The sequence below is a fragment of the Pipistrellus kuhlii genome, unplaced genomic scaffold, assembly GCF_014108245.1.
Source record: "Pipistrellus kuhlii isolate mPipKuh1 unplaced genomic scaffold, mPipKuh1.p scaffold_m20_p_17, whole genome shotgun sequence".
NCBI lineage: Eukaryota > Metazoa > Chordata > Mammalia > Chiroptera > Vespertilionidae > Pipistrellus > Pipistrellus kuhlii.
The window spans coordinates 11,357,484-11,379,768 of NW_023425482.1; the positions used below are offsets into that span (position 1 = coordinate 11,357,484).

Sequence of the window (22,285 nt, forward strand, 5' to 3'; positions counted from 1 at the left end):
GGGAGTGGCCCAAGCATAGTTGGGCCAAGTGTAGAGAAGGTAACACTCAGTACGATGGGTGGACAAGGGCATTTGGCCATATTGCTTCAGGCAAATTGCTTAGCTTCTCTGGACCAAATTGTTCATTCAGAAGATGCAGATATATTCATACCTCATGGAGTTGGGGTAAAGTATAAGTAATTTCATTCATAAAAGGCCCCTAGCCTATTACCTGGCTTATGGTAGACATTTGACAAATATTAGCTATGTTATTTCAGTCCTTTGCCCATGTTTCTACCTGGGTCTTGGTAGTTTCCTATTTGATTTTTAGAGCATGTTACATATTGTGCATATTATCCCTTGTTATATATGTTAACTCAACCTCTGGGCAACTGCTGTATACCAGATACCGTTCAGACACATCATTGAAATACCTTATGCCGTCACGGAGATATGCAGGAGACACTGAGGGAGCTGTAGGCAGAGTTTGGGAGGGGAGTTAGGAATGAGCTCCTTGGAGGATGTGATATGCAAGCTGAGGCTGGTAGAATGAGAATGAATGAGGAAAGAGGCAGGGGTGGTGGGACGACAGGTGACAGCATGCACAGGGCCATAGGGCCTGGGTCAGCATGTGGGTGTGTGACACCAGGTCACAAAGACTATGGGAGCCCAGCCAGTTCCTGATTACCTCCAGGTGAGGCTGAAGGTCCCCCGGGGAACCCTTGTGTGTCAGGGTCGGCTGAAGAACCAGACAGATGGAGCCAGGATGGTGTTTTAGATTGTTTCTGGAAGGGGTAAGGAAGCCCTCATGCAGCTGGCACTCTCTAGATTTGCCTCCCACCCTTCCCCATACCGTTTCCCTGTATTCCCCATCCCCTCCAGCCCACTTGTGAGTACTTCACCTTTTCATCCTTCATGGCTCGCTTAAGCAGTGGAAACCTCCCCGCCCCCCCCCGCCTCCCCTCCCCGTAGGTCAGTCTCCAGTTTCATTTGCACACTGACAGTACTCATCCCCGTTTGAAATGGTCACAACCTACTGGGCCCTATAGCTCAGGGGTTAGAGCACTGGTCTTGAAATGGTCACAACCTGATTACCTGGATAATCTTTGCCTCCCTCACTAGGCCATGAGCTCCACTGGGGCAGACCTGGTCTCTATTTTCCCTCCTGCATTTCATAGTGCCAGGCATAGAGTAGGCGCTTAAGAAATACCCTCCAAATGATGGAGTGAGTGAATGGACAAAAGAGGAAGCAAGAAGCCTTTCCTGCTTCAGATGTGGGTCCTGAGGCCCCACCGTGAATTCTCCTCATCCCTGCTAAGTGCTCCCCTCACTGTCTCCGTATCACCCCTCCACCTGGGCTTGTCTTGCCATCTCACTGAGCTCCTGCTCTGTAGTCTGTCATGGAGAGCTAGTGTTTTGTCAGGACTCTTTGCAGCAGCTGAAGGATTCCCTTTCCCCCGTCTCATCTGAGAGTTGTTTTCACCATCTGCCACGAAGGCTCGACTTGCTACGCTTCTCCACCCTTAATATTCACACAGTCTCGCCAGCTCTTAATTAAGCTCCTGGGTTCATTCCACCCCTCTTTCCTCTCCCCTCTTCCCCCACCACTGCGCTCCATCAAGGGTTGTGTGGGATCATGTGCAGCAGAGTAGCAGAGTGCATTTCATTTGGGTGGTATTTTCTGTTCCCAGTGTAGTCCCTCGCGATGGAAGAGGAAATGCAGTGGATTTCTTAGTAGAAGTACCCGCTACAGAAAGGGTTTTGAGATTCCTCTTTAAAACTTGCTGTGAAAACAAAAACAAAAACAAAAACTTGCTGTGTATTTTGGAGGCAGCATGATTTTTGAGGAAGAAACTGGAAGGGAAGGTGAGAGTGTGGGCTTTGAATTCAAGTGCAAACTGTGTCTGGCTGAGTCACTGACTGAGTAGGTCTCACCAGCTCTGGAGCCTTCCCCTCTGCACTGTGGGAATAACAGTACTTGCCACAAGGGATTAAGTGATGGGTCCTGGCTCATGTCAGTGCTGAGAGAATGTTAATCCCCCCTCCCTCTTTCTTAGACCACGCTGCTTATGGAGCCCCTTGCTTTCCTCAGAGGTGTGCTTTCTTACCCTCCCACCACATGCCCTGTTGCTTTGTCATTAATACTAAAATATTAACTATTATTCTGCTTGAGAAAACCAGCAAAGTGAACGCAAAAGGCCCCACTTCTGGGCAGCGGGATGACTGGCCGCCCTGTTACTTCTGTCCTCGAGGGGAGTCAGTCATGAGTCTTCCACCTGCCACGTTGGTGACAGTGATACTGGGCTGGAGGTTCCTGTCTCCAAGTTGATGCTTAATTCTTCTGTAAGAAAGAAGTCCAGCCAGGACCGGTTTGGCTCAGTGGATAGAGCGTCGGCCTGCCTACTGAACGGTCCCAGGTTCGATTCCAGTCAAGGGCATGTACCTTGGTTGTGGGCACATCCCCAGTGGTGGTGGTGGGGTGCAAGAGGCAGTTGGTCGATGTTTCTCTCTCATCGACGTTTCTAACTCTCTGTCCCTCTCAATTCCTCTCTGTGTAAAATCAATAAAATATATTTAAAAAAAGGAAAAAAAAAAAAAAAGAAAGAAGTCCAGTGGTTTTTCCCACCTTTGGCCCCTTTCTCGATTTTCTCACACTCCTTCACACAGGTGGGGAGTGGATCTGTGCTGATGACCTGGAGTTTAAACACGACGGCCCATGGTCTGGCTTCCCACCGGTGACTCCTCCTGGCACTCGGTGGTGAAAGAGAAACCATTGGCCGCAGGTTTACTGAGTACTTGTGTGTTCCAAGCATGGTGTTGGGTGCCGAGGCCATGGGCGTGTGTAGGAGATGGTTGCTGTCCTTGCCCAGCTCACACTCTATTGGGAAAACCTGAGAAGTGGCTGAACTTTACAGCACGCTGTGATGTGTGTGCGAGTGCGCTGCATGAGTGCAGAACCCCCTGGAATTAGGTTAGAGAAAGGACTTCCAGGTGGTAGTGGCTCACTCCTAACAGGAGGCCTGAAAGGTAAGAAGAGTTTGGTCAGGCAGAGAGAAGGGGAAATGTTCTGGATGGCAAGAACTGCGTTTTATTAAGAATATTTGTGTAAAATATGTGATATCACCAATAAACTCCATGCATGCTTTCTTCATCAAACACGTAGCGGCTGCTAGAAGCCAGCTCTGCATCTAGAAGTGAGTCACTGTGTTTCCCGCTCTGGGAATATAACCATGAGTGAGACAAGATGCTCACAATTTAGGGAAGAAAGCAAATAAATAAGGAAAAGACAAATCAATAAACAGTTTCCATACCATGTCAGAAAAAGCCAACATTTATTTATTGAGCCTGAGCCAGGAGCCATGCCCTGTTCTAAGCACAGTAACTCAGTTTGTCCTAGGAGGTAGGATCTCCTTCTCTTTTTATTTTACAGATAAGGAAACTGAGGCATATGGAGGCAGGTAACCCGCCTGTGTTGTGGTCTGTCAGCTGGTAGGTGACTATTCCAGGATTCAGATCTGGTGGTCTAGCTCCAGGCCCACATTCCTACCTGCTGCTGTTACCTGCATGCCCAGAGGAGAGCCGCCTCATGGTTGGAAACTCTTTTCTTCCCTCAGCCTTTTGAGATAATTTCTGCTATCTCCCCCCCCCCCCCCCGCGCCCCCTTCCTTACAATACAGTCAAAGAGGCATTGACTTTGCTCCCACTGAGTGCTGGCAACTGGGGAGAGAGAGAGGACTAGCCTCTCTTCCGAAGAACCTGAAGCTCATTAAGCTAATTAAGGGATCAGATGGTCCCAGTGACCAGCTGCATAGCCGAGTGTGCTGAGAACTTGGGAAGGGCCTGGGCAGGCTGCCTCAGGGGCCCGGGGTGCCCCATTCCTGGGCACTTGGGGAGAAAGAGACAGCTGTCTGGAAGAGAAGTAATGCCGGCGGCCCTGAGGATTTGATGTGTGAAGGTAGATGGCAATAGCATTCTGGGCCTGGGGGACGGCTGAATCCAATGTTCCAGAAGCACGAAAGAGCAGAGTGTTGTAGAGAATCTGGAACAGCCCTGGAAATTAGGGTATTTCAGGGGCAGGGGAGGGAGTTAGTTCAATTTGGAGAACAGGATAAGGCCAAAAGGTAGAGTTTGTGAGTTGAAGAGTGGCAAGAAGAGATGAGAAAATGAATTTGCAATAGGGTCGTTTTATACTTTGAAGACCCTAGGCAGTGGTCAGCAAAATCATTAGTCAACAGAGCCAAATATCAATGGTACAACGATTGAAATTTCTTTTGAGAGCCAAATTTTTTAAACTTAAACTTCTTCTAACGCCACTTCTTCAAAATAGACTCACCCAGGCTGTGGTATTTTGTGGAAGAGCCACACTCAAGGGGCCAAAGAGCCACATGTGGCTTGCAAGCCACAGTTTGCTGACCACGGCCCTAGAAGATCTTTCTCTGTGAGCCAAGGATTCTGGCCTAGGAGTGCTTTGCGGGTTATAACACAGGAGACATTTAATCTGTGGTAAACGGTCCTTTTAATTAGTTTCTTTTGCATTATAAATTCATGCTTTGCTCTGCTGTTTAGATGCCTGATGGTAAACATCATAAGATGTATGATCTTAGCAATTCTAAATAATCCTTAAACCCAAACTTCCTTGAAATTTGTAGTGTGTAAATTATCTCAGGAGGCATAATTATAACATGCTAGATGATGGCTAACATGGCTAAGTAAGATTTTAGAAAACTACCTGCAAATTTGAGCTTTGTTGATGAATTCAGCCCCAAGATCAGGGATTCGTATATGGTGACAGTTAAGGTCTGGACAATGAGCAGCCATGAAGCACAGAGTTCAGGTGCAGGTTAGGCACTTTGAACTTTCATGACATTAGTAGGTGGAGTGACTGCTGTTTTTCCCCCAACTCTATTCCCTTTTCCCACCTCTAAAGATCCTGACCACCCAGCTGGCCCTATTGAAAGGAGCTGCTGTCCCAGCTGCTGAATCTGATATGCTGAGATAGAAAAAGGGCCTTGTTTTTAAAATATGTTTTTTTAAACTGATTTCAGAGAGAGGAAAGGAGAGGGGGAGAGAGAGATAGAAAGAAACATCAATGGTGAGAGAGAATTATTGATCGGCTGCCTCCTGCATGCCTCCTCCCTGCCCCCACTGGGGATTGAGCCCTCAACCTGGGCATGTGCCCTTACAGGGAATGGAACTGTAGCCTCCTGGTTAATGAGTCATCACTCAATCACTGAGCCACACCAGCCAGGCCAGAAAAATGGTCTTGACATATAAACTTTTTATCCTCTCACTTCCCCTCTTGGTATACCCCCACAACGGTTGGCCATGCTTTAGGGATCTTTGGTGAGTCAACCACAGACTAGGGAATGGTTCTCAGGCACAAGAAATACCACTCTCTCTTCTAAGAACTGCAGCTGGAAAACCCTAACCCCCATGGGTTTTCTTTTGCTTTTTTTTAAGCTCGCCCTTCACCCAACCCTCAGGGTGGTCCCAGTCCCCACTTCTGCCTGCGAATTATATCTGCTTCCTAAGACAGAGATCAGGACTGGGAAGCTGAGGAGAATGGACAGGAAGGGAAGCACCTGGCTCTTGGTCTTTTCATGGGGTCTTTTCATGGGTCTTTTCATGAGTAGGAGCCTACTCACTGTACTTTCCTCACCCTGCTTTCCAGCTTCTCTCTATCACGTGGCCTTTTCTGGCCAGGAGGTAGGAACCTCTGCAGGCCCTCCATTATACATGTAGCACTTATTTGTCTATCTGCTCACTTATTTATTCAGCAGTGACGGAGCCCCTTCTGTGTGCTGGGCTGCACTGTTTCTGAAGATAGAGGAATGATCAACATAGCCCCTGCTTTTAAGAATCTGTCTTGAGGGTGAGGAGGGAGTCAGACATGTGAGAAAAGGTATGTCAGGATTTGCAAGATAATTATCCTGCAGAATGGTTACTTGTAGTGTAAAGGCTGTTAAAAGAGAAGGATGTACAAATAGCCATGAGAAGAGGGGTGAGCTATTCTGGAGGAATTCCTAAGCAGGTAACAGTGGAGCTGCAGTGAGGAGGATGAGGGCAAGAGAGGAAGAGCGTTCCAGGAGAGAGAATATTTCTGGGATCTTGACTTCTCCCCTTTGTGTTCTAATAGCTCGAACCACCAAAGTTGTTACTATTTTCTTCTCAAGGGAAGGAAACTTCATAGCACTCACAGTGTTCTCTCCCAGGGCATCTTTTAAGAGGTGAGATCTCACTCAGTTGTTGTGAGGCAGGAGGGCCAGGTGTGATATGAGAACAGCATCATCTAGGTGTGAGGTCAACCTGATTTAGAAAACCAGTGTTTTCATACATAGAACCAATACAGAGATTTGGAAGTGTGATGAACACATTGAGAAATGAATACAGAATGGCCAACCTCAGGAGAGTTAATTATAAGGTTGGTACAAAGTACAATAAAGTTGTATATAGTATGTGTTGCATAAGTTAGTTTTCTCCATTAAAAAATATTTTTTTTTTATTGATTTGAGAGAGAAAGGAAGGGAGAAGGAGAGAAACATCGATCAGTTGCCTTCCACACACACCCTGACCAAGGACAGAACCCAAAACCTGGGCATGTGCTCTGACTGGGAATTGAACTGGTGACCTTTTGGTGCACAGGACAATGCTCAGCCAACTGAGTCACACCAGTCATGGCAGTTTCCTCCACTTGTTATTCGCCTATTTATTCACTTGATGAACAGTGTGTTGAGTAGTTTCTATCTTCTGGGCACTGAGCTCAGTGCTTCCGACACAAAAATGAATAACTCTCAGTCTTGTCCCCAAAGAGCCCACTGTCTAGTGGGGGCACCAGGCAGGTATATAGATGATGATAATGCCGGGAAATTAGGGTGGCTTGGTAACAGTATCATGTGACACCAGAGCCAGGTGTAATGACTAAATTTTCTTTAATTCTTATTTGCAAAGATTGGGATCTTGGGAAGAAAAGCAAAAGATCCCTCAGGGCCAACACCAGGGGGATGGTCTGAGACTGGGTTAGGTTTCAGAGTCTTGATGCTTGAGTCAAGTTAACATCAAGTTTAGAGTTGCTGGTATAGACCTTTCCCTGGCACTTTCTAGTGGCATCACTTTGAGTTTTGCTTTTCTCTTTTGTGAAATTGGGATAAAATGGTGCCTTACAGGGTTTTTATTAGGGTTGAATGAGGTAAGCAATGTGAATCACACAGTAAGCACTCAACAAAATAGAATTGTTGCATTATGGTGAGCAATTGAGAGAAAAGACTTTGAGATTGATCCTGTACCGGCCCTGGAAGTCACCATTTTGGATTCTTCTGAGCAAGTGTAGATGGCTCCTAGCCCAGTTGCCCATGATAATAAAAGAAAGACTTTGTGCATGTGGAACCAGCAGGACAACCACATCTCTCAACTGGGGATATCATCTTCTGTCTAAGCTTTTTCTCCCTCCTTCCCTGACAGAGGGAGCTTGATCCTCTTCTGTGCCTGGGGGTGTAACATGTTCTTGGTGGTACATGAGCATGGACTCTGAACCCTGTGTAGAATGGCCGTGTCTCCTGAAACTGAGGTTGCATGGCAGAAGTGTCCTGTGAATTGTCCCTTGTCTGTCCAGTCCTCTGTGGCCTCCTTCAGCCATTTACCTTCTGTTCTTCTCGTCTCAGGGCAGCTTCCCCTTGTCTTTTAGATAACAGGCTTGTTTTTGTGCTTGTGTATCCTACCAACTGCTGTGTATTTCCTGACAGCTTTTCTTGCTGTACATTGACAGCCATATACCATTTCTTAACAATTTTGGAGTCATTCTGCCATTTCTTGGCGCACTGGGCTGGTGTCTTTCCCCTACTGCCTGAGTTCAGATGCCTTTTTCTGTCTTTAAGAATCTTTCCTTAGGGAATCTTCAACACACCTGGATCCTTTATTATTTTGTATAGTCTTACATCTCTATCCTTTAATAAATGAGTTTAATCTATTCAGATTAATGATTTATTAATATACTATTTTGGTTTTTCTCTCCTATTTTGCATTTTATTTTAATCATTCTATTTCCCTGGTCCCTCTCCCATCCCTATCCCCTGACCTTTTTATACTTTTTAATGAGTTGATATGTTTTATATATTCCCTCTCCCTGAGCTGTTTTGGAAACTGGGTATAGATTTTATTTTTATTCTTAATTTTTAGCATACATACTTAACTGTAATTTTTTCTAATAAGTATGATGTCCTACTATTAAATATAGGAAGAAGGACTCTTTTTACTTAAACTACTCTCTGTACATCTTGAATTTGTTTTGTCTTCCCAATGTTGTTTAAACACCAAACGTTATTTTTATTATTTTTTTTGCGGCCAGTAATTATATTTACTAAATTTGTAAAAATTATTTTTTCTTTTATCTTGTCTTCCTGTTAATTAATTTTTTGATTTGCTAAAGTTTTTTTCTTTATCACTCTTTTAGAGGCTGCAGTAAATTCTCATAGTGGTGGGATATCTGAAAATGCCCATTTACTTAGACTTTTAAATGCTATTTTATCAATAATTGGGTATGACATTTTTGGTTGAATGATTTTATAGTTATTTTCTCTCAGCATTTTGATGATAGTTCATTTTTTAGCACTTTGTTATTGCTTTTGCTATTAGTCTGTCATTTCTTTTAGATATTTTTCTCTCTCTATGCTATATTTTAAGATCTTCCCCCCCCTCCCATGACATTGTGCAGTTTTATTATCATTTACCTTTTATCCTGCTTCATGCTCAAAGTGCTCTTTTCAAGCTAAAAACCTGTCTTTTTTAATAAGTACTGGAAAATATTCAAGCTGTTACCTCTTCAAACATGCCTTTCCTAGAATTATCCCTTGTATTGAATTTTAATTTGACTCTTATTTGCAGAATATTTGTTTTTAAATCTATTTAACCTTTTGCTTTGAAATAATTTAAAGTTTACAGAAAGCATTGTAAAGAAATCCTTTTAAGATCTACCAGTTTTTAACAGTATGCTATGTTTGCTCCTTTTTCTGGTGTGTGCATATGTACATGTGTGTGAAATATACATATATAGACACTCATATTTTATATACAAATTATCAGACAAATGATTATTCTATTTCTGATCCTTTTGATTATACAGGTTATTGTTTTCTTAACCATTTGAGTGTAGATTGTGTATGTCATACATCTTTACCCCTTAATGCTTAGTAAGGGTATTTTCTAAGAAAAAGAATATTCTCATAACTCAACATAGTACTGAACCGAACTTCAAGAAATTAGCATTGATGAATACTTTTATTTCATCTGTGGTCCATAGTTCAATTTTTTCTATTATCTCAATAATGTCCTTTAGATAATTTTCCCCTCCAATATGGAGTTCAGTCCAGAATCCTGTGATCACTTTAGTTGTCATGTCTCTACTCTCCTTTAATCTGGAACCATTTTTCAGTCTTTCATTGTCTTTAATGACTCTGACATTTTTGAAGACTACAAGCCAGTTATTTTACAAAGTGTTCCTCACTTTGGGTTTGTCTGATGCTGTCTGAAGATTAGAGTTATTCATCTTCACTGAAATACTTAATATGATATTGCTCTCACTTATCCATCCATCATTTGCCAGTCTGTCTGTCATCTCATCTATGATCATTGCAGACTTGAAGATTCTTATTTTATGCAACAGTTTATGATCCATTTACTGCCCTTATTTATTTTTATGTTCAAATTATCACAGAGTTTGCTAGTAGGAGCCCCTTCGAGCTGCCTCTTGTGTCCTTTTGACTGGTTATTCTTTTGATCACCTCCTTACTTCTCCTCCTTCCATATTTTGCAGTGTAAATTATGCACATATATATTTTATACTGTTAGAAACATATTATCATGTTAAAATTCTAGAAGTGGGATTGCCGGGTTGAGAATAAGTGCATAGCAGTTTTGTTAAATATTGCCAAATTTCCTTCCTTAGCAGTTGTACCATTTTGCCTTCTACCGGCAATTAAGAGAATGCCTGACTCCCCACATCCTCTCTAGATGAGTATTGTGTCAAGATTTTGAATTTTTGCCAAGTTGGTAGGTAAAATTGTATCTCAGTATAGTTTTAATCTTTATTCCCTTTCTTATGATTTTTAATTTGCATTATTGAGTCAAGTTGAAACCTTTTTAAAAAAATATTGTATTGATTTTTTATAGAGAGGAAGGGAGAAGAGAGAGTTAGAAACATCGATGAGAGAGAAGCATCAATCAGTTGCCTCCTGCACACTCCCTACTGGGGATGTGCCTGCAACCAAGGTACATGCCCTTGACAGGAATTGAATCTAGGACCTTTCAGTCTGTAGGCTGACACTCTATCCACGGAGACAAGCCAGCTAGGGCTGAAATCTTTTTTAATGTTTAATAAGAATGTCTGTTCATTTTTTCTGGGAGGACATTTTGGTCCTTTTGTCTTCAGTGTTTATACTTTTACAATTTGGGGATCTTTATCTTCTATGTGTGATATGCAAATATTTTTTTGCTCCATTTGCTTGGTTTTTAATTAATTCTTTACCTTACCCTCTTCTTTCTGTCTGAATTTGTTTGAGAATTTTTTTATTTATCTTAAATTAATGTTTTCCTTGCATCTATCATTTTGATCATTCTAAACATTCCTGTTTTATAGTCGTTGTCAGATTGTTTTATGATATTCATTTTATTTTATTTGGAATATTTCATGTCACAAGTGTTGATTTTGTGGGCTAGATTTCTGAGCATTAGATAGCTTCGTGTTTTGGAATTTTGGAGTACAGGCTCATTTCAAGAAGGAAGTGATTTGTTTTTCTTTGCTTCCTCTTCTTTTCCCTCTCTCTTTCTCTCTAATAGTTGTGTTTACCTCCACCTGGCCCAGGTAAAGCCTCAGCCTTGGGCAGCACCTGTTTGGTCTTGTGGTTGTGTTTTTATGGCAGGGCCTCATGCCACTTCCTTGTGCTAGGCCATGGGCTTGGGTCCCCTCTGCCATCTTTCATGGGAAATCTGCTCTCTGCTGCTTCTGAATCTACCCCCTGCCCACCATTCTCGCTCTCAGCCTCACTTCCTACTTTGTGTTGATGTTCTCCCTCTCATACACACAGACTGATATTGTTGGTGAGCCTAGTATTTACCTGTGTATTTGGAGCAGAGGGTCTGTGTCAGAGTGATGTTATGGGGCCTTCTTTTTTATTATTATTTTTTAGCCTTCTTAAAGGCAGATTGCCCTTTGTATTCTGAAGGAAGGCATGTGAGAAGGTTTGAAGGAAATAGAAGGAAGGAGGGAGCATGATGGAGGGTTTCCTATGTTCCAGAAGTGCAGCGCACATCATTCCTTTTACTTTACAACAATTCTGTGAGGCAGGAATGGTTCCTGCCATTCCACATGCGGGAAGTGGGGGGGCACGGAGTGGATATTGAGCCACCACCTTTCAGCTTACGAGAGGGAATGGGGAGACCTGAACGCTGGCCTGTCACTGGGTTCACCCTCATTTCCAGCTCAGCAGGGCAGTCAGCTTCCTGTGCCTGGAAAGCCCCATCGCCTGGCCTGGGTCTGTGCCTCAGGCTTAGTGGGAGGGTGTGGTCTGGGAACAGGCATGTCAGGCTTCAAGGACTCACCAGTTAATTTCTCTTTTGTGAAGTGTCCTTCAGCCAACACTTACAGAGTGCCTGGGATGAGCTGGGCACCTGTCAAATCCCCTATCAGTTCTTTAATTGAAATATCTCAACAACCCTGAAAAGCAGGTACTATTGACCCCATCTAATAATCAAGGACACGGTGCTCAAGAAGCTCATGTGACTTCTTCATAGCTTCTCCCAATTAGCAAATGTAGGGTTGGGCTTCTTACGCTGTCTAGCTGCAAAGTCCTAGACTTCCATGCTTCTGGAATGCTCTATTTCCCATGGCGTCTTCCCTGCCATGCTGCAGTCTTTTCGAAGGTTCAGTGTCCCAGAAGGGGAGAGGCTTGAGGGCATCTCTGTGTGAAGTTAGTTTGTTGGGCTCTGGGATGACCTTCCTCTGGGTCTCCTAAAACACAGGACCCGTGGTAGCCACTTACAGTCAGAAACAGGACCTGATACAGTATTAATTGGCTTTTTTACTTTTCACCACCCCCACCAAGCAGGCTCTTGGGGTAAGGGTCTTATTTTTTCAGTTACTTTTTTGGACATCCATCATCTAGTATGATACCAGTGGTCAGCAAACCTCGGCTCTCGAGCCACACGCGGCTTTTTGGCCCCTTGAGTGTGGCTCTTCCACAAAATACCACAGCCTGGGCAAGTCTATTCTGAAGAAGTGGCGCTAGAAGAAGTTTAAATTTAAAAATTTTGGCTCTCAAAAGAAATTTCAATCGTTGTACTGTTGATATTTGGCTCTGTTGACTAATGAGTTTGCTGACCTCTGTGATAGCCCATAGGGAGGAAATAATAGATTTTGAGTGAATGAATGAATCCAATGAGAGAGCTGTCTGTGGCTTCCAGCACATTATTCACTTTTCCTTATCTGCAAAATGGACTCGCCATGGTGATTTCATCAGGCTGCTGAGAAACTTAGAGAGACAATATATAGAGCTCAACACAGCTAACCCTCCTCCTTGATGTAATTGTTCATTAGCACCTCAGTTTGGTTGGGGTGCGGGAGGATTTTATTCAGACCCTTCCCAGCCCTGGAAAGCATTGATGTACCAGTGCTCTGAGGTTCTGACCTCTCCTCAGTCTGTAATGCGCTCACCTCTGCCCCAAGACCACTCCGTGGATCTGGATCCACTTGGGCCGCTGCAGAAACTGTGGCAATCCCCAATTAGGAAGCCCCTCCGAGGAGCTGAAGGTTTTGAGGTTACTCTGAAGACACAGCTCCCTTTACATAAGCCTTTTCATTAAGTGCTCAAGTTTACTTTCCAGAGTTCATTGAATCACTTTGCCGGTGTTGTGATGGTTGACAAAGCCCAGTGGCTTCGAGTGATGGAAAAGTACCAGACTAGGCAGCTTCGGGACAACGGGGAGGACACAGGCACTGCTGCCTCTGTGCCCCTTCCAGGCTGGGTGCTCACCTGTGGGGGGGACCCCAGCATTCCCAGGGAGGGGTCCAGTGAAGCCCTTCCTGGTCTCTGCCTTTGGCTTGGTACTTGAGCTCCCAGGACCCCCAATGCTAGTTATGGATCTGAGGCCACCCAGAGGCAGACCCAGAGCTCCAGAGGCCAAGGAACAATTCCCGTGGACAGGAGATATGCTGGCCTGCGTGTGTGTGACAGTGGCCCTGCCTCAAAATGCTTACCGTGCTGCTGGAGAGAGGATTATTAAAATACTTTTATGTTGAGCTGAGCCATGATGACTAGAAAACCAAAGCTACCACTTATTCCTTGTTTACTTATATCATGGGTCCTTTAAATATGTGTGTCATTCGGTCCTGCTCTCTGAGGAGAAGCAGCCAGGATGAGTCCACTCTGTCCGCAGTAATTTTCCAGGAGGGCCAGGCTTGGCCTCAGGGGACCAGCTCCTGGTTGGGATGCAGCATTGCCGTCTCCATCGTGACTTCGTTCCTTTCCTTGCCAAAAATGAAACGAAAGGTCCAGTAATGCTTAGCACTGAGTAAATCCTTCTCTTTGCTTCCTTGTAGTCTTCCTCTCACATCATGGCAGCGTAGTGAGGTTGTTTTTGATATGGGGCTCCATCCCGTGCCCCCAGCAGAAACACTGAGCTCAAGATTTTCAGGCCTTCGTCACTGTGCAAGTCTAGGGCTTGAGGGAGACTTCTCATGCCTGGGAGTGGGGAACCGCCTGCTCAGGAGGATACCTGGGTTGTCTGGACCCTGCTTCTCAGAGCCTGGTTTTGGGAATGATGGCAGCACCGTGGGGTGGGCCTGGCAGGCTGGGTTTTCTCTAGGGGATCCTGATGTCTGCTCAAGTGTAAGAACTACTGGGCCACGACAAACATGCCTGCATTTCGGAATCACCCGAGAAGCGTGTTGTGGTTTTAAAAATTTTATTATTAACTTACTATTGAAATGTGTTCATTATAATATACTTTCCCCTTTGTTGTTAATTCTCACCCAGGGATATTTTTCCCCCATTGCTTGAGAGAGAGAGAGAGAGAGAGAGAGAGAGAGAGAGAGAGGGGGGGGGGGGAGATATTGAGAGAGAGAGAGATTGAGAGAGAGAGATTGAGGGGGAGAGAGAGAGAGAGAGAGAGAGAGAGAGAGAGAGAGAGAGAGAGAGAGAGAGATGTGTGCGTATGACAGAGAGAGAGAGAGAGAGAGAGAGAGAGAGAGAGAGAGAGAGAGAGAGATGTGTGCGTATGACAGAGAGAGAGAGAGAGAGAGAGAGAGAGAGAGAGAGAGATGTGTGCGTATGACAGAGAGAGAGAGAGAGAGAGAGAGAGAGAGAGAGAGAGAGAGAGAGAAACATAGATGAGAGGCACATCACTTGGTTGCCTCCCACATGTGCCCCAACCGGGCTGGGGATTGAACCTGTAACCCAGGTACATGCCCTTGACCAGGAATCAAACCCTTGACTCTTCAGTGTGTGGGCCAACACTCTGGCCACTGGGCAAAGCTGGCCAGGGCAAATAAACTTCACTTTTTAAACTGGTTCAGATTTACAGAGAAATTTAGAAGCTGATACAAAGAGTTTCTATATACCCACACTCAGCCTCCCCTATTATTAATATCTTGCATTTGTGCGGTACATTTGTTACAGTTGATGAACCAGTATTGATGCATTATTATTAAATAAAGTCCATAAATCAGCCAGGTTTTCTTAGATCCCACATTACTTTTCATCCTCACATCTCCTTTGGTCCCTCCTGGCTATGCCCGTTTCTCAGACTTTCCTGGTTTTCTAGTCATCATGGCCCTGTTCAGAATTTCCTTTGAAATGTACTGATTAGGTACTTTGTTGAATGCCCCTCAATCTGCATTTGTTTGACATTGACCTCACGATGTGGGTTACTGAGAGGAAGACCACACAGGTGAAGTGCCACTCTTCCCCTCATAATCAAGGGTACATGCTGTCACCTTGATTTATCACTGTGGATGTTGACCCTGATCATCTGGCTGAGGTGGCCTTGGCTTCTTCAACTGTCCATCAGGGTTCTCCACTGTCAGTTATTCACCTCCCTGCAACCCCCCCCCCCCCCCCCAACTTTCCATATTGTACTGTTTGGAAGGAGTCACTGAGTGCAACCCACACTTAGGGAGTGTGATGCTATGCTCCTCCCCCTTGAAGGCAGAGTGTCTGCACAGACTCTCGAGTTCTTGTGCATGGGAGAATTGTCTCTTCTCTCCCATTTATCAATCATTTCATCATTTATTTATATCCATGTGGACATGTGGATCTTGGTTTTACCCTTTCAGTTGTAATGCAATACTACTTGATTTTGTTGCTCAACTTGCCCCATCCTTGGCCACCATGAGCTCTTTAATTGCCCTGTGTCCTTTTAGGAAACCCCATCATTGTAAGGTAATTAAAAAAATTAGTGCTTCCTTTCTTTCAGCCATGACAAACCTATCTGATGCATTTCCTAGAATCAGCCATTTCTCCAGGGAGCCCTAGTTCCTTTTCTTGAGGACGGTATCAGAAACGGAGATCTGGGCCCTGGGTGTGCTTGCTGCTATTGGCATGTCATTGATTCTCTCAGCCGACAGAACAAGGAAATGCATGCGTATATATTAACCTGTGTACATAAACTTATCTGTAAATATTTCTGTATGTAGTCTTCTGTAACTGTGTTAAGCTAATAAATTTGAGCTCCAGTTGATGTCTTCAATTCTAATCCGTCATCACATGGATCATTCTAACCTCCTTCCCTTGCTTATCTGTAAGTCTCACTCTGTCAGTGAGAAAAGTTGTCCCTGTCGCCTGCTTTACTGTCTACTTAGCTGTTCATTTCCAGCACACATGTATCATGGTATCAAAAATTTTAACTCCCACCTACTCCCGTGGGAATCAGCTTTGTCAATTAGAATACACGCTTCTGTACAGTTTATTTTGCCTGTAGTTTCTACAGACTCCTCTCATTCCCTAGGTCAGCACCTTTCCCCACCCATTTCATCAAGGTTGGTTCCTACCTTTGTAAAACAGTTACATTCTTTGATCACATGCTGCATTCCATCCTGGGAATCTCCCAGTTTCTTCATTTTTTTTTTTTTATTTGCATACTGTAAGGTACACTGTCTGTACTATAAAGTTCTTTGGGATTCAACAAATGTGTAATGTCTCATATTCACCATTATGGTGTCATCCAGAACAGTTTCACTGCCCTAAAAGAAATCCCGTGAGCTTCACCTATCCACCCCTTCTCATTCCACCCGAACTCCTGGCAACCACTGACCTTTACACAGTTTCTACTCTCTGCCTCTTCTGGAATGTTATATAATTGGATTCAGGCAATGTGTAGCCTTTTCAGACTAGCTTCTTTAACTTAGTCTGCATTTAAGATTCGTTCCTGTGTTTTTGTGACTTGGTAGCTAACTTGGTTTGATTGTAGAATGATACCCCATTGTATGAATGGACCATTGCTTGTTTACCCACTCACCTGGGAAAGGACATATTGGTTGCTCCCAATCTTTGATGGTTACAAATAGAGCTACAAGTCTTTTGTCTTGTGATTGTACACTTTCAAAGAAGTGATTCCTTTTTTTTTTTTTTTTTTAAACTTATTTAAAAATATATATTTTATTGATTTTTTACAGAGAGGAGGGGAGAGGGATAGAGAGCTAGAAACATCGATGAGAGAGAAATATTGACCAGCTGCCTCCTGCACACCCCACACTGGTGATGTGCCCACAACCAATGTACATGCCCTTGACCAGAATCGAACCTGGGACCCTTCAGTTTGCAGACTGACGTTCTATCCACTGAGCCAAACTGGTTTCTGTGCAGTGATTCCTTTTTGCTAAAAGGCGTCCAAGTAGAAGCAGGCCTGTGTGTGGGAGAGGAGAATCAAGGGTCACATAGGGTCCTTCTCAGAGAGCCCTCTCTATCCTCTTCTGAATTTGGAGATACAGCAAGTGTGGCCCAGGTCCTACCCCACCCAGAACAGAGGCTGCTTGGGGGACCCAGCCACATCCTACCCTTCCAGTGACAGTCTGAATGCTCTCTGAGCTTGCTCTTGCACGATGGTCCCCATCTTAGTGTCTCACTTGGTTTATCTGATTTTGGAAGGCTCTGCTCTGACCAACGGGGGATTAAACATGCACAGCTCGGTGAAGAGGAAGCTGGACACGGAGAAGGACTACGTCTTTGACAAGAGGCTCAGGTACAGCGTCCGCCAGAACGAAAGCAACTGTCGGTTTCGGGACATTGTCGTGCGGAAGGAAGAGGGGTTCACGCACATCCTGCTGTCCAGTCAGACCTCAGACAACAACGCGCTGACCCCCGAGGTGAGGGGGCAGGATCAGAGGGGAGGGGCAAGCTGGGGAGGGCCTCTCATCCATCAGATTGAGGTGCTGGCTTCTCTCTGTTCTTTTTAGGGGGCCTCTGATGGAAGTAGCCAGCATGCACACAGACACTTGATGGCAGGACACAATTTGCTAATCACTTCTGTGCATTTTCCATTTGATCTTTCTGACGAGGTAACGTTATTGTCCCATTTTACAGATGAAGACACTGGTAAATGGAGAGATTCAGTCAGCTGGTTTGAACTTAGAGGCCTCAGGCTGCATTATAACAAGCAAGTCCAATTTCATTGTTGCAGATGGAATGATATTTACTCAGCTCACTTACATTTTTTGACATATAATTCAAATACCATAAATTTCATCCTTTTAAAATGAACAATTCAGTGATATTTTTTAATATATTTACAAAATTGCACAACCATCACCACTAATTACAGAATATTTCCATCACCCCAAATGGAAACCCCGTACTCATTAGCAATCACACGTTCTCTCTCCCTCCAGCCCCTGGCAACCACTGCTCTACTTCCTGTCTCTGTAGATTTGCCTGTTCTGGGCGTTTCAGAGAAATGGATCATATAGTAGGTGGCCTTCCACGACAGGCTTTCACTCGCATCACGTTTTCACGGTTTGCCCGTGTTGCAGAGTGTTCCAGGGCTTCACACTGAAAATATTCATGGAATGGATGTTTTCCATTTAGTGAATTAGTTCTTCAGCAGAAGGAGATTTGTGTTGGTTCCACTTTGACAATTATGAATAATATCACTGTGAACAATTGTATACACGTTTTTGTATGAACATACGTGTTTTTTTTTTAATTTCTTAAATATATTTTATTGATTTTTTACATAGAGGAAGGAAGAGGGATAGAGAGTTATAAACATAGATGAGAGAGAAACATCCATCAACTGCCTCCTGCACACCTCCTACTGGGGATGTGCCTGCAACCAAGGTACATGCCCCTGATCAGAATCGAACCTGGGACCTTTTAGTCCGCAGGCCGACGCTCTATCCACTGAGCCAAACCGGTTGGGGCTGAACATACGTTTTTAGTTTTCTTGGGTATATTGCTAATTGTGGAATTGCTGAGTGATAAGATAACTAAGTTTATCTTTCAGAGGAACTGCCGAACTGTTTTCCACAGGTACTCACCGTTTTACATTTATACCATCAGTGTGTGAGGATTCTAATTTCCCCACATCCTCCCTGACACTTGTACTTCTAATTTCTCCACATCTTCCCTTACACTTGTTATTGTATCTTTTTATTGTTGTGAGTCCTCACCTGAGGATATTTTTTTCCATTGATTTCTAGAGGGAGGGAGAGGAAAAGAGAGAGAGAAACATTGATGTAAGAGACATTGATTGGTTGCCTCTGACACTTGCCCCAACCAGAGCCAGGGATTGAGCCTGCAACCCAGATATATGCCCTTGTCCAGGAATTGAACCCATGACCCTTCAGTGCGCAGGCCTATGCTCAAACCACTGAGTCACATTGGCCAGGGCTATTGCATCTTTTTTAGTAGTCATGCTAGGTAATTAGATTTTATTAGTTGTGAGGTGGTATCTCGTGATTTTAATTTGCATTTTCCTAATGGGAATCTTTCCATGTGTTTATTGGCCATTTGTCTGTCTTCTTTGGAGAATTTTTATTCCAATCCTTTTCCTATTTTTATTTTTGTCTTTTAAGTTTTGTTTTTTTTATCTTGACACTATTACAGATGTTCCCCATTCTCTCCTTTACCTCCTCCATGTAGCTCCTACCCCTTCTCAAGCCTTCACCTCAATACTTTATTTTTAAAAAATTGGTGTTTTTTTTATTATTGTGTCTTTATTGTTCTTTATACTGTATTCTAGGTACTATAACCTTATCTGATATATGATTTGAAAGTATTCCCACCCATTCTGTGGGTTTTCATTTGATTCTGTATATAGTGTCCTTGGACATAAAAGTTCTGAAATTGTGATGAAGTTCAATTTATTTTTTCTAGGTAACTTTTTTAATGCTATTTATTCTGACATCTGAGATCAGTGGTTGGCAAACTGTGGCTCGCGAGACACATGCAGCTCTTTGGCTCCTTGAGTGTGGCTCTTCCACAAAATATCTTTTGAAGAAGTGGCATTAAAAGAAGTTTAAAAAATTTGGCTCTCAAAAGAAATTTCAGTCGTTGTACAGTTAATATTTGGCTCTGTTGACTAATGAGTTTGTTGACCACTGGCCCAGTATATCCAGTACACTTAGGGAGGCCCAGGTGGGGTGGTGTGGGAATTGCTAAGTCCTTGACCTTGCAATCACCTATCTTATCATAGACTAGGGCTGTTTTATGAAATTGTGGGTGTGACCCTCAGGAATGATGCCAAGTGTAAGAAAAGGGATGTAGCTAAAATCTGTGCAGTTTGTGGGTTTCGTGGCTGCTTGTTGCCCCTCTTTAAAGTATGATGTTCTGGGCTCTCTCCCTATTCCACCTTCAGGAACCATCTGGGGGTTTTGTGCTGGGCAGACCTTTGTGTCAGCTTCAGAGAAGTCCAGATCATGACTTACCTCGAAGGCTGCTCTGTACAAGTTTATACACCTGCAAACCTTGTTATTTTTAAGCTCATCATAAAGCATCCAACTGAGACCAATTCTTGGATTTTTTTTTCTACTTCACTGCTTTTTAAAAGCATGCTTTAAAAGACACAGCATTTTCCTTCGATTAATCGAGTGAGTGTGAAGTCTCCCAGTTCATCCTGGCCCCTTGGAGCCGCCTTGTGTGTGAACTGTTACTCATCATGGAAAATGTGTTGCCTCTAACTGATGTAAGGTGCATCGGTTCTTACCTCCTGTGGGCTTAGTTAATTAGAGGTCCATTTCCAATTGGTGTCTGTTGGTAACAGAATGGTAGAAAAATGGAGAAAAACAACAACACATTGATCTGTTGTTTATAGCTGCTCCAAAACTGTGTGGATTGACTATGGATAAACCAGCAACTGGTAAAGTAGTCCCGAGAGAAAGGTCCTGTTGAAATGAAGAGGTGGTGTTAGTGGAGGAATGTGGACTTTGGAGTCTAGTCCTGCCTGCTGCACCAACTCACCACGTCTGTTACCTTATAGGAGTGTCAAACTCAATCAGAGAAGGGGCCAAAATCTAAAATCCAGCCTAAATCGCGGGCCGAATGGTTTACTGAACAGTCATAAACTGTCATTGTGATGGAAACGCAGCGGAGTGCAGTGATGACAGCATGGTACGGGCCAAATTGCAAGGCCTGGCGGGACGGATTTGGCCCGCGGGCCTTGTGTTTGACACATGTGCCTTAGGAAGTTACTTTGCCTCCCTGAGCTTCCTCACTTTTAGAAGTTATACAGTGTCCTGTTTGTCTGCAAAGAGGCTCACAGAGTACCTGGCACATAGGAGGTATTCGATGGGTGTTCCTGTCATTATTAAGAGGGAACAGAGGCCATTTAATGGCCACCAGCAGACTCAGTCTTGCTCACTCTTGGAGGAACTGGGAGGGCCACCTTCATGTTCATAATTGAATTCCTTTTTCTAATTGACAGTGGCCTCATGGGCAAAAATTCATACATTACTAGGTTTGTTAACTAGATTCTGAGGTCAGTGGGTATGTTGTAATAATTCTCCTCTTTGGAATAAAGCAAAGAACCAGGAAAATAATGGAATGCTCTTTAAGGAAAGAGCCAGCAACTTAGATTGCCCAACGTCTTAGAGATTCAAAGCTCATCTGCTTCCCCATTAGGTGAGGACCCCAAGCCCTCACTCAACTCCTGGTTTTCGCCAGTGCTCAGAGACACACACCAGCATCAAGGGGCACACCTGACACGTGGAGTCAACCCTTGGCCCTCTTGGTCATCCTTCCCTCCCCCCATATCCACAACATCCCCAAGGCCTGTTAACTTGAGTATCTTGAATAGCTCTCAAATGTGTTTCCTCTCAATTTCCTTCATAACCCTTATAGTTCAGACCACTAGGCTGTCTCTTCTGGACTATTATAATAAAATGCTAACAATCTGCCCCTTTTACGTGTCCTGCCTTTTAATCCATTCACCACAGGGTAGGCAGAGTGATCAGTTGAAGAGCTAATCTAATCAAGATACACTTTCTATTGTTAAGAATCAAAAACTGTAATGTGGCCTAGGGGGAGTGATGCATTCTGACCCTGCTCATCTCTTCAGTTCCATCTCTTATCACACCTCACTCTTCTCTCCTCTTGCATTCCAGTTACTCTGGCTTTTTTCCATGCCCACATCTGACCCAGAACCTTTGTATATACTTGTCTTTCTGACCAAAATTTTTTTATTTTCCTTTTAACTTAGCAGACCTTTGCTCTTCATTCAGATCTCAGCCCAGCCATCACTTCTGCCATAGTCTTTCCTCACCTCCTTGACCGGATCAGGTCTTTCATATGCTTTCCTAGCACTGTGCACCCCTGCCTACCAGAACTTATTGCAACTGTTAGTGTGCATGTAATAGTGTGATAATTTGTTAAATGTCTCATTCCTCCCATTAGCCTATAAACTTTTTGAAGGTTGGATACTGTGTCATTCATTCAATTTAATAAATATTTATTAAATCCTAGTATGTGCAAATTTCTGGACTAGGTGTTACAATGGTTAAAGTGCCCTAAACTTAGCATCTTAAGACAACAAACATTTATTATCTCATAGTTTCTATGGGTCAGGAATCCAGTCGTGGCTTAGCTAATGCTTCTGGCTCAGGGTCTCTCATAAGCCTGCTGTCAAGGTGTTGGCTGGGGCTGCAGCCTCATCTAACGGCTCAATAGAGGAGGATCCACTTCCAAGCTTCCCCAGGGTTGGCAGGTTTCAGATCCTCACTGGCCAGAGACATCAGTGCCTTGGTATGTGGCTACTCCACGTGGACTATGAATAACTGCTCCATGCGCTATTCACTAGCTGGCTACATGCTTCCCCCAGACTGAGAGCTCGA

General features: G+C 43.9%; 1 protein-coding gene across 1 annotated transcript in view; it reads left to right on the forward strand.

Annotated features, from left to right (window-relative positions):
• CDYL2 (chromodomain Y like 2) overlaps nucleotides 1-22,285 on the forward strand; it is a 151,398-nt gene that overhangs the window by 105,003 nt on the left and 24,110 nt on the right. The window contains exon 3 of the mRNA XM_036440608.2: nucleotides 17,109-17,326. Within this exon, the coding sequence (XP_036296501.1) occupies nucleotides 17,109-17,326 (218 nt within the window). The remainder of the gene's footprint in view (nucleotides 1-17,108; nucleotides 17,327-22,285) is intronic.